Source organism: Heterocephalus glaber, unplaced genomic scaffold, assembly GCF_053883595.1.
Source record: "Heterocephalus glaber isolate CG9 unplaced genomic scaffold, H.glaber_assembly_v1.0 deba00001813, whole genome shotgun sequence".
Taxonomy (NCBI): domain Eukaryota; kingdom Metazoa; phylum Chordata; class Mammalia; order Rodentia; family Bathyergidae; genus Heterocephalus; species Heterocephalus glaber.
In genome coordinates, this window is record NW_028258484.1 from 4084653 (window position 1) to 4097251 (window position 12599).

The 12599-nt window shown below is 40.4% G+C and overlaps 1 protein-coding gene across 4 annotated transcripts in view; it reads left to right on the forward strand.

Annotated features, from left to right (window-relative positions):
* The window catches only part of Itgb3 (integrin subunit beta 3), a 57478-nt gene extending 46605 nt beyond the window's left edge, over window positions 1-10873 (forward strand). For all 4 annotated transcript variants that reach the window (XM_004868642.4, XM_087203945.1, XM_087203944.1 and 1 more), the window contains 3 exons: window positions 779-898; window positions 6096-6262; window positions 7874-10873. In XM_004868642.4, coding sequence (XP_004868699.1) covers window positions 779-898; window positions 6096-6262; window positions 7874-7939 — 353 coding nt within the window. In that variant the 3' untranslated portion in view covers window positions 7940-10873. The remainder of the gene's footprint in view (window positions 1-778; window positions 899-6095; window positions 6263-7873) is intronic.
* Window positions 10874-12599: the final 1726 nt, after the last annotated feature.

Below are 12599 nucleotides of genomic sequence, written 5' to 3' on the forward strand. Positions count from 1 at the left end.
TTTGTATTGTAATACCACTGGTGTACTGATGGTTTGTTGACTTCATGTCTGTTTAGTATGCTTTGAGACTCATGTTTTAGCCCTGTTGTATGATCTTGGCACATTTGTTTAATCTCATTGTGTATCAGTTTTACCCATCTTGTTTCACCAGTATGGGACATAGTGCAACTGGTGGGGGTAGCTAACAGTGTCATTGTCAGAATAACAGATTTTAGGGTTAGAAGGAATTAAGCCTACAAAACTGATGGGAATTAGAGAGGAGAGATGGCTGCAGTGGAAAATTATGAGGACTGCATGAGCAAACTATTGAGCATCATTGAGGAAGCACAGAAAGGTAGGGTAGGGTTAGGAATTACAGTAGATTAGGGACTATTTTATGCCACTTAATTCTCCACCAACCCTGTAAGGGGGGTATAATTTTCCTTTTGTAGATGAAGAAAGAGAGATTCCCTGAGATCAAATAACATATCCAAGATGACACAGTTGGTAAGTAGTGGACCCAGGCTTTGAATAAGAATGTGTAATATTGTCATAGCATGTCCCTTCCAGAGGAAGGAATAAGAACCAAAAGGGCCTGTTGGGGACAAAATATATTAGTGAGGGCCAGTGACTGCCAGGCATGATAGCCATCTCAAATCTAGGCATTGTGCCTAATGTCAGGCACAGAGTTTCCTGTCATATTTTCCCAGAAGTCTTATGATAGGGATTTGAAAAGACCCCATCTTCCAGAAATTGACATGCTTTTCATTTTTCCATATTCTCCTTTCCTGCACCCCAGAGGACTCTGGAAAAGATGCAGTGAATTGTACCTATAAGAATGAGGATGATTGTGTTGTCAGATTCCAGTACTATGAAGACTCCAGTGGAAAGTCCATCCTGTATGTGGTAGAAGAGCCAGGTGAGTGAACTCAGAGGCCCTGTCCCTATCCCAGGGAGAGAGAACCATTACCCCTGTTAAACAGAACAGGTTAAGCCTGGCCTTAAAAGTGATGTTAGTCATTATGGTGAGGGGAATATATAAATTTTACCAAGAAGGTGATTTGCTAATTAAGGAGACACAAAAATAACGTGGATAAGGAGAGAAGGAGGTAGGTATAGATATCATCAAGGAAAAATATATCATGGCATTTGTTGAGGTAATAATGCCAACAAGTAAGGAATTTAAATTGTAGGAGCTTATAGCACATGACATATATTCTACTATAAATGAGATGGTTGCCATGAGCAACTTGCCTGCTGCAGCAGAGGAAGTCCGGAGGGCGGGAAGCTTTGACTTTAGTAAGTTTATAGCAGAATGTAGTGATGGATTTGGGGCACTGTCTCAAGGCTGCCCTGAACAATGAAAAGCTACTGCTTACTCTTAAGCCTTCTGGAAGCAGGAGGAGTCCACCGTACCATCCACAGATGAACTACAGGTTTGTCACCCTCCAATATTGTAGACTTTGCTTCCCCTGCTACCTTCATAGCCTTGGTCTTCGTTCATCTTCTGTTGTATAACAAAATGCCTGAGGCTAGGAAATATATAAAGAAAAGAGGTTTATTTGCCTTACAGTTTTGGAGGCTGAAGTTTCAAGACTGGATGACTCTTTGGTACAACTTCTGGTGAGGATTCCCTTGGCTACGTCACAGTATAGCAGATGGCCTCATAATGGGAGCGTGTTTGAGAGGGAGAAAGCAGTCACATGATAAGAAATAATTCAGGGGCCAGGATAACTCTTATTTATTAACTTATTTATTTGGTGTTAGAGATTCAACCAGTGCTAAGTATGTGCTCTGCTGCTGAGCTATACTTTAAGTCCAGGCTCACTCTTTTTATAACGACTCTTCATTATGAAAACTAACTGGGGTCCCAAGAGAATTACATTAATCCCTTCTGAGAGCAGTGACTTAGTTGCTTTGGTTTAGGCCTCACCCCTTAAAGATTCCATCTCCTGAACATTATCATACTGGCTTATCCAAACCATATCCAAATCATAGCACCTTTCTTTCCTTAAACAACTGATTAAGATGTGAATCATTAGAAAATAATTTTGAATATTTACTATATACTGGGCACTGTGCTATGTGCTGAGACTTATAACAGTAAATAAAGCAGATGTGATACTCACAGGTTCGGGTGAGAGAGACACATAAATCAGTAATGACATTGCAGTGGGTTAGGGCTATACAATGTTGGAGGTGGACAAGAAATTATGGGAGTGATTATGGGAACAATCTTTGAAGGTAGAGGTTAAATCAGTTGGTCTCTTGACATTTACAGAAGTAGGAATTTCTTGAAATCAACATTTAGACTAGGGACTGGAAGCCTTTTTCTGTAAAGGGCCAGGTAACGAGTATTTTAATTTTTGTGAGCCATGTAGTCTTTGCCATGGCTACCCATCTGTGCCATTGTAGCAGCCATAGACAATACATGAATGAATGGACATGACTACATTTATAGAAACAGGTGGCAGGTTGCATTTACTCATGGGCTACAGAATACTGGCTCCTGCTGTAGAGCAGTGGTCCTCAAACTTTGGTATATTCTCTTGTTAAGAAAAAAAATCTAGAGTCCTTGCAGAGTAACTATATTCCACCTGGTTTGGAAACCCCACCCCTTCTTGAAAGAAACCATAAACAATTAATGGCATTTCTTTGAGGCCCCATAGAAGTGAAATGGTTCCTTTGTGTGGGACTCTGTGTCTATAGAGTAGCCAACTTTACTATTTATCTCCTGGGGCTGGGGTGCTCTCCCTTTTGAGTAGCCAGCTCTGCTGTCTTTTCTCTAGGGTTTTCTGCTGATGGAGCAGCCTGCTTTGCTTCTTAATCTACTCTGCCTATGGGGCAGCCTGCTATACTTCTTTTCTGTAATAAGCTTTCACTTTAAATTTTCTTTTTTGGTACCAGGGATTGAACTCGGGACCTTGTGCTTGTGAGGCAGGTAGCGAAACCACTGAGCTAAATCCCTGGCCCCACTTTAATTTTTTAAAAAATCCTGAGCCCTGCCCTACTTGTACAAGTCTACTTCTTTGTTCTTTGCTAGTGCTCCTGTTAACTGGGATATACCCCACTATTTGAGTGCCTCTGATTTTGCACATCACTTCCCCTGAGACGTCTTCTAAGACCTCCTCCAGCCTCCCTGCTACTGAGGAGGTGTGGTACTTCTGTTTGATTCTCACAGCATCTGGGCTTCCTTTAGAAGGACTTTTATTGTACCAGGATTAAATTCCTTCTTTAATCATCTGCTCAGTAGATCCTAAGCTCCATGAATTTAGGAGCGATGTCTATCTTTCTAATGGTATGTTTCTATACTTAGTCATCTCCATGGAAGATATTTAATAAATGAGGTTTGAATGAACTGGTAGAACTGATTATTCCTAGGAAACAAGGGGGCTTATGTATATCCTGATACCTTCTAGGAAAACTTTGGCTGCATAGGGAAGGAAGAGATGAAGGTGATAAAAGGGAAGCGGGAAAACCCATGGGAGCCATTTCGTGTGGGTCTCCATAAGGGCTGCCACATCTCTGTTGCCCAGGGTGCTGTTGTCTCCTCCATAGAGGACAGCATAGTGTCCCCATCTGGGATATTATCTATTAGTTTTTCCTAGAACCTTTACCATTTGTATGGGAAAAAGAAGGTAAAGAAAGAATGATATCACCTTAATTTTATTTAGTGATTCCAGGGAAAGCTGACAGGAAGCAGATGTGGATTGATTTGACCATGGCTTCATTTGTATCCACCCATCCACATTAACATACTGCATGATACACTGTCTGTATCTCTGTCCTTTCTTATTTCAAAAGGGCATTAAGTCTTTGCTTTTGGGGTCTAACATTATTTTGTCTCTTTGCTACAACAATTTGCTGTGCCTCCTTTTTTTTTTTTTTTTTTGGTACTGGGGATTGAGCTTGGGTCCTTGTGCTTGTGCAGCAGGTGGCGAAACCATGCTGTGCCTCCTTTTGAATCACTTACCCAAAGCTTTTGGCTTGGGATTCTGAGACTGGAATGTATTGCCTAAAGTTATGGGGGAAAAAGGAGATGATAACCCAGGAAGGTACAGATACACCCTGGTGGATAACTTTCAAGGTCTCTGCCAGTAGTCCCCCTTTTTCACATCAGGATATGGGACCCCAAGTCCAGAGACCCATATTTCCTTTTTGTTTTGCAGTGCTGGGGATTGAACCCAGAGTCTTGTGCATGCTAGACAAGTGCTCTACCCTAGCCACAGACCCATATTTTCTATTCAGCTCTGCCTCTTCTCTCTTTCTATTTCCCAAGAATTTCCACAGGTTCTGGCTTTAAGGAGAGTGCAGAAGTTGGGATCCTGGAGCAAAGGATTCTCTTTCTCTTCTCCAACTCACGGTCCTGAGGTGCTCTCTTTCGAGGTCTGAGCCACTGTAGGGCAGAAAAGGGAGTATTGCCAAATGTTTAAGATTGGTCAAATGGGGATAAGCCACATGGAATGAGTTCCAGATGAGCCCATTTTATTTTTTTATTTTTTTGGTACCGGGGATCGAACTCAGGCCCTTGTGCTTGCATGGCAGGTGACGAAACCACTGAGCTAAATCCCTGGCCCCTGAGCCCTCTTTATTCCCAGATAGAGTTGCCAGATAAAATATAGTATGTTTCATACAATATTTGGTACATAGTTACAACAAAAATAACTTGTTTTTTTATCTGAAAATCAAATTTATCTGGGCATCCTATATGAGTAATTTTGTTGCTAAATCTGCCAACCCTACTGGGGCTTTCCTGATTTTGGGTCACTCATGGTAGGTCCACCACTGTGGTTGGCCTGGTCCAGAGAGGAAGTCTACATCCTACCCTTCTTGATACAGATGGGTGACAGGTTGTTTTCCCCTGAAGACCTCTTGTGACTCTGCCTGTCCTGTCCATACTAACATGCAGAGTTGAAGAAATTCACTTTGAGATTTGAGGACCAATTCTATCCAAATCTTCCGGAGAATTCATAATTACTTTTCCCAGAAGAACTGGGGCCTTTCATTCATGGGAATTCAGATACTGGAACCTTACAGCTTCTCTCTAGGCTCTCCTTTATTTATAGACAGGTTGCAGTTTGATGGGTTGGGAAAATAACTAGTTTGGTTTGTGGTGGTTTTTTTTGTAGTGCAAGAAGGTGGGAGATGTTGTGGAGAGTAGGTGTGCCTTCCTCTCCAGACTCATCAATACCCATATATACAAACACCTAGTTTCATAACACTTGAGGTTGTTACCAGAGTGAGATCACTTGTCAGACACCTGAGGTTTATGGGAAGCAGAGCTCTGCAGGGCTCTAGATAATCACCTGACCCTTGGAAGGGTGACTGACTCTGTTGCTTTGGTTCTTGACTGGGGTTAAACAGTATTAGCTAGCACTTTAGATGACTAAATATTTTGGGAAAGAACTCCAAATATTGTTGTAGCTGGCAGGCCTCCTGGTCTCTAAGCATGCTAAAAAAAGTCATTGGGTTCACAGTCTTCAGTAATATAAATGTTGGAATCACGGCAATAGAAACAAATGCCTGCAGGGGTGAAGCAGGCAAATAAATTAATGAAAGACTGGGTATGAGAATACCAGTAACAACAGTAGCTGATATTTTATTGAACACTTATTTTCTGCCTGGCGCTGTTTGGAGTAAATAAATTTAATTATTCCTCATAACAAATATTAAAATAAGTGTGGATATTTTCTCCATTTTAAAAATGGAGAAACAAGACACCGAGAAAGGTTAGTTTAGCAAAGTTCACATAGCAAAGTTGGTGTTAAGCTAAGGTTCAAACCAAGGCAGCAGTCACTTTAGATTGCTGCTACTGCTCCCTATTTGGTTCCTTAGTTCATCTGTCTGTCTCTGTCTCTGTCTCTCATCTGGCAGTGCTGGAGATTTAACCCATGAGCTCATACACACTATGCAAGTGCTTTATCACTGAGCTACATCCCCAGCCTTGTTTATTTTTTATTTTGAGATAGGGTCTCACTGAGTTCCTCAGGCTGGTCTCAAACTTGTGATCCTTCTTCTGCAGCCTCCTGAGGAGCCTGTCACATTCTTTATTCTTTTGTCAAGAAGACACTGTACCTAGCCAGTTCAAATGATTCCTGCTCTCTTCTTCCTGACAGAGTGTCCCAAGGGCCCTGACATCCTGGTGGTCCTGCTGTCAGTGATGGGAGCCATTCTTCTCATTGGCCTTGCTACTCTGCTCATCTGGAAGCTCCTCATCACCATCCACGACCGGAAAGAGTTTGCTAAGTTTGAGGAAGAACGAGCCAGAGCAAAATGGGACACAGTAAGAAGAGGCTGGGCTGATCTGGGTGCTTTCTTAACTCTTTGATTCAAGAATCTAAAGTGGAAGCAGCAGATGCTTAGAGTGGCCAGGTGCAACTGGCATTGTAGTTTCCCAATTATCCTCTGTTCTAGAAATTTGGAGATGGTCTGACTGTTCCATTGTCTTTAAGCTTCCTGAAAATCACTTGATCCTCTACCAAACAGTGACACAGTGATCAAGGGATATATCATGAGTACTGACTAAACAGAAATAGAACCTAGCTCTGCTCTAACACTGTGAAGAAATGAAAAAAGAAACTTATTCACCATTTGAGGGAGCCAGGGCAAACCTACATTGAGAACATATATAGTAATGAACATACATTAATGAAGTCCAAAGCATTAAATGCAAATAGAAAAAAATAGTAGCTAACATTTACTGAGGACTTACCATGTGCAGAGAACTCTTTCTAAATGTTTTTTACATGTACGTTTATTTCATTACTATAACAACCCTATGTGGTGGGCAGTATCATTGCTCATATTTTATAGATAAGGAATGCAGAGAAATTAAGTAGCTTGCTTGATTGTGGGAGGGACTTAGGTAATATAAGAAATACTTTTTTTGTGGTACTGGGGATTTGAGGTCAGCCTCTTAGAAATAGTGACAGGATGTTATTCTACTTTGTTCTCTTCTTTCTCTTCAAATGATGACATAGTGGCTTCAAATCAGGCTTTTCTTTTATGTTTCTTGCAGTTTATCCTGTTTTAACTCAATTAAAGAAGCACTTATTGAGAAACTTTTATATATTTAATTTTATTCTCTTTGGCTCATCTTCTACATTTTAACTTTTTTTTGGACTTTCCAAAGGGCCATTGGATTCCCTGAAAGTTCAGGATTAGGCTGAAAGTTTGTTCTGGTGAGCTCTAGGCTTTGTACCCAAGGGCCCCAAGAAACTGGGATGTTTCTGTTAAGACCATGTATAATGTCCTGAACCTCTGAGGCACATTAAGAATGTGCTGGATCTCTTGAAGCTGTCATTAAAGTCTACTTGACCTTACAGAATTTGTCATTTTTTGTTGTTCTTTTTCTTAATAATGCAAGAGTTGTATAGGCAGTGATTGAAGAGAGGAGATTAAAACAAATTAAGAATTATTTCAGCAAATGCTATCCTCTGTACCTGCTACATTTCTCTTTCAGGCCTACTTTCCACAGCATTGCCACAATGAAGGAAAATGGGAGAAAGGCAACAGAAAAAGTAGGAATGAGAGGAGGAAATAGGAGAGGCTGTTAAAGAATTATCCTAGAATCTAGAATGTTTTGAATCTCCAAAGAGGGCTGAAAAAATAATAAAAGGATGGGCTGATTTTAACCTGTTAGAAATAGTAGCAAGATAGCCACTTTATCTTTCCTCTTATTTCCTACCACCCTAAGAGCAAAAGAGTGAGTAGAATGTATTTGTTTCATACATAGTATATCCCAGAGAAGAGTATCTTGGGCAAACCTTTCAGATGAAATTTAGCCCTTCAGATGAGATGAAAACAAATTAAAAATTATTTCAGCAAATAATTCAGGGCAAGGAAGGACTGAGGAGTTCACTATATATAAGACATTCTTTTGTTCTCTCCACAGGCTAACAACCCACTCTATAAAGAGGCCACATCCACCTTCACCAATATCACCTACCGGGGCACTTAACGATAAGAAGTCATCCTCAGATCATTAGCAGACTGCCAGGATGGTGGGAGTCTCTGCTGTTGTGTTTACAGAGGACAGTATTTGGGACCTGGAGTTGAGTGGGCTGGGAGAATGTCAGTATGAGGAAGTGTGGGGTTCGGTGCTTGTGTGTGTATATGTGTGTGTATGTTGCATGTGATGAAATATGTAATTTAAAACTTGTGATATGTCCCCACAAGCAGAGATCAGCCTGCTTTTGTCTTCAGAATGCCTTTGTCCTCAGAATGCCTTCTGCAGGGATTTTTCCTGCTCAGCTTGAAGGCGACCTATGGAGCTGAACAGGTATTCTTCATTACCTCAGTGAGAGACCAGCTTTCCCTGTCAAGCCATTGTCCCTGAAGAAAAGGGACAGGGCTGAGGTCTTTAATTCCAGAGGAAAGGGCACTAAGCCTGGGCTCCATCCTGTGTTTGTAAGTTTATGGTTTTTGGGTCCATCTCTTAGCAACTATGGTAGGAACTGCTGGAGTGTGCAGCCCAGTTGCCTCTGTTTCCTTTCCCTTCCCTCAGGCAGAAGGGTGAGTCAGGGAAGAGTTGAACCCTCAGAGCTGCCTATGCCTTTTGCCATTGCTTCAGTCCAGCTGTGGTTCTCTCATAAAATGAGTCCTTAACACCTAATTCCTTGACCTGTTGAGAGTGAGTGTGGCAGGGACACTCAGGGGTCACACATGGCCTGGGGGATGTGTTAGCATCCTCTAGTTCATACTCACTACTCTCAGATTTGCCTCATTTGGCAGCTCTCCCCTGGAGGTTTCCTTAGATGTGTCAACCTTAGACTAGTACCATCTTTTTACCTCCTACTTCCACACCCTCACTGTTGCAGACATTTGCTATGTATGGGGATTCCTATCATGGCCAAATGCTATTCCTCCAAGGGAGAGTGCTATGGTCAGAGCCAAAGGCCTGACTCTCCCCTATAGATCATCTACCCCTTGTCCCAGGCACCTCTACCACCCAACCCTGGGCCCCCGTGTGCCATATCCTTCCACGAGAGTGGTTGCATTTACCTACCTCTTGGGTGTTTTGTGAAGAAGTCATCCTTGTGAGTTTGCTGAGCATAAAGGCCAGGATGGAACTGGGCCAATTGTATCAGCATGTGTGGTTTGTTCTTCTATGGACTGGACAACCTCATTTTAAGGAGTCTTTAATCCGAGAGGTCAAAAGTGCAATTTTACTTTATTTTTCTCACTGGGGTACCTGAAACCATGATGAGGTTTGTTTGATCTTTAAAGGAATATGTATATAAACATACTTGTATTAGATTTGTAATTTTATTTGATGACAGTGAAAGAGAGCCTGAAAAACCACAGACTTGGATGGGATGCAGACACTCCCACTGGGCATTATTAGTAGCAAGTTGCTGCCCAGTTGCTGGGTCTGTAAGGGGCTTTTTTGTCCTGGAAGTCTGTGGGAATGCACATATGGACATTCTGGACTTTCTTGAGGAGGACAGACTATTTTTTTGTCCCAGCAAAAGCAGTTGCTCCATTGGTACTGACTTTAGCTAACATTAAAAACCAAGCCTCACCACCAAGGAAAAGGGAAAGACCTATAAACGGTGGTCTGCTGATTGGAAAATCTGAGTTTTGGCCTCAGTGTTGCAGCTTAAGGAATCTTTACTGTTAATTAGAAAAAGTTACTCACTTTTCTTCAGGTCTCAATTTTCTAGTTTGAAAAATGATGGATTTGGACCATCCAGTTTTGAATCTTGGACAGCTCTTTCAGTATCAACATTCTAAGATGCTGGCATTCACTGTAGCATCATGCAGTCAAAATCCAGCGATGGGTGGAGCTGGGGTGTAGTTCGGCGGTAGAGTGCATCCAAGCATGAGGTCCTAGTATTGACTCCCAGCTCTGACAAGAAAAGAAGATTCTGTGGGATGTTACTAGTGTTTGTTTTTAGTTGCGAGGTCTGAGAGACTTGGCTTTGGCAACAGCAGATGTCATTCCCTATTATCTTTCTCAAAGTAGTTCACATCCTATTCTCTTTCAGAACCCCTTCTCCAACATTTGTTAGCAGCTATATCTCCTGATGTTGCCCTTATTTACATTTTTTAGTTCACTTTGCAGATATTTGCATCCCCATTTTATGAAAAATCAATAATAACTGACACAAATGACTAAACCCTGTCTTTCCCATGGGTTACCCTTACTGTAGGAGTTAGGAATAAGATAGAGGGATAAATAGGGGAGGGGAAAGGATGATCAAAAACCCAGGAAATTTAGAAATCAGACTATAACCTTTGGGTACTGATACAGAGTCCATGATAGTAGTAGTAGTTGGGCATTTTCTTTAGATAAGATGATTTATGGGGCCAGTGATTTAGCTCAGTGTCACTGCATCTGCCTCACAAGTGCAAGCTCCTGAGTTTGATCCCTGGTACCAAAAAAAAAAAAAAAAGATGGTTTATGTGAAGAAACTGTATCAAAGGAGAAACAAAACTTATTCCAAAGATGAAAAAAAATCAGCAGAAATCTTGTCTGAGCATCTGGGATGAGATGGGCCTTGAAGACCAGCACTATTTGTTAGTATGTGGGGATAGCTGTTACCTGTGTTCACCAGACAGTGAATAGCAGTCATTTTTGGCATCGTGTAGGATGAATATCTGAATAGTATTCTGGCATCTGACAACACAGAGGAAAGGATTGTGCCCTGCCCTTTTGCCTTTTGTCCAGTCTCAGGGTCTGTGAACAATAATGGGAAACTGAACATTATTGACAAGTTGCTGTAGTAGGAATCAGTTCTTTACCTCTCAAATATTCCTAGACTATTTATGATGTCAAGATACTTCTTTTTGTTAAGTATTCCTGGTTAACATTATATAAGTGCCTTCCTGACTTCTTCACCACCTCCTCTGAGTTGTGCAACAGTGAATTAAATATGCTTTCCAAAAAGAATTGGCCTAAGGCTGTCCAGTGCTTCCTGTGTTGTTATTTCTGTTTCCTTTGGGTGAAAAGAACAAGTGTCATTGCCTTACAAATGATTATTTTAGGACAAGCAGGTTTCCAAATGTAACAGAATGATGACTACTGTCGGAACTGAAGCTGGTTTTAGAATCCAGAGCTTTTTAGACTTTGTAAGATTTTCAACATGAGTAGTTTATATGACTGTTCTAAGAATCTGATTTTTAAAATTGGGAATTATTTAGGAATTTGTACAATCTCAATAGAACAGATTGTCAGTGTAGCCTATTCTTGGGAAGCACAAATGCATAAAGGCTTAATGACAAATTATTTACAGGACCATTTACATGCCACAGCATTTACTTCAGGTAGTGGGTATCAAAAGTGTGGTCCCGGGACCAGCAATATTAATATCACCTGGAAATTTATTAGAAATGAAAACTGACAGGCTCTATTCCAGAACTACAGTCTTAAATTCTCAGAATCAAGCAAGGCAATTTTGTTATGCAAACATCAGAGTGTATACACACAAACCTAGATGGTACAGGTCAATTCCTCCGTGGGGCCTCTTGATGGGATCAAGAGATGCAGTTAACATGAGGTGTATGAGGCTGCTGCTGTTTTACAGTAAAGTTTTTTTTTAATAAGTAGAAGGACGATATTCTAACAATAAAACATATGATATAGTAAGTACATAAACCAGTTTTTCATTATCATTGACACATATATTTTGCATAACTGAATGTGTTATTTTACTTCGATTAGTAGCACAACAGGCTTGTTTACATGTGAGTAATTCATTGCTTGACGTTATGGTTTCTTTCTTTTTCTTTTTTTGGTACTGGGAATTGAACTCAGGACCTTGCTCTTGCCAGGCAGGCATGGTGCCACTGAGCTATATCCCTGGCCCTTGCATGACAGTATGATTGTTATGATGTCAGTGAGTGATAGGAGTTTTTCAGGCCTATTATAATCTTATGGGACCACTGTTAGGTATATGGTCTGTGATTACCAAAACATTTTTATTTATTTATTTCTTAAATTTTTAATTTTTATTACTACATGCTTGCAGTACATAATGATTACATTCCTCACAGAGAGTTGGTACATGTTTATAACACATCTCAATTCCTTTTTCATCTTCTCTCCCTTCCCTTCCCACTGGAAAATGATCCATCTCCCTTTTTACTATTATCTTTTATTTTGCTTTTTATTTACGTTTTAGGTTTCTCATATAAGCGAAACCATATGGTATTTAAGCTTATGTGTCCAATTTATTTAAGTTAACATTATGGTCTTCAAGGTGCATCCATTTTCTTACAAATGACTCAAGTCCAAAATGTTTTTATACAGCATATGACAATGACTACTGAATTATAAAATCTGGGTTTGAGGCCTAGCAGTCTGTTTTAATAAACCCTATTGGTGATTCTGCTGCCTGCTTATGTTTGAGAACAACTGATTTATGACATATTTATATTTCTGACCTAGAAAAAAGTTTATAGTTAGTAAGTCAACTGAGTTATTCTACTGCTAAAGAACATACTTTGGATAATAGATTCCAAAAACCAAATATCTACCCACACAGAATCTAAAAATATTTTTGATCATTTCCAAGTTAAGTGATTCTTGGGCTTCTTGAGGTCACCAAAGTCACAAATTCCTATGAAAAACTAAAGTAATAGATTGGAGTTCTTTGGAAAAACAACAACAACAATAG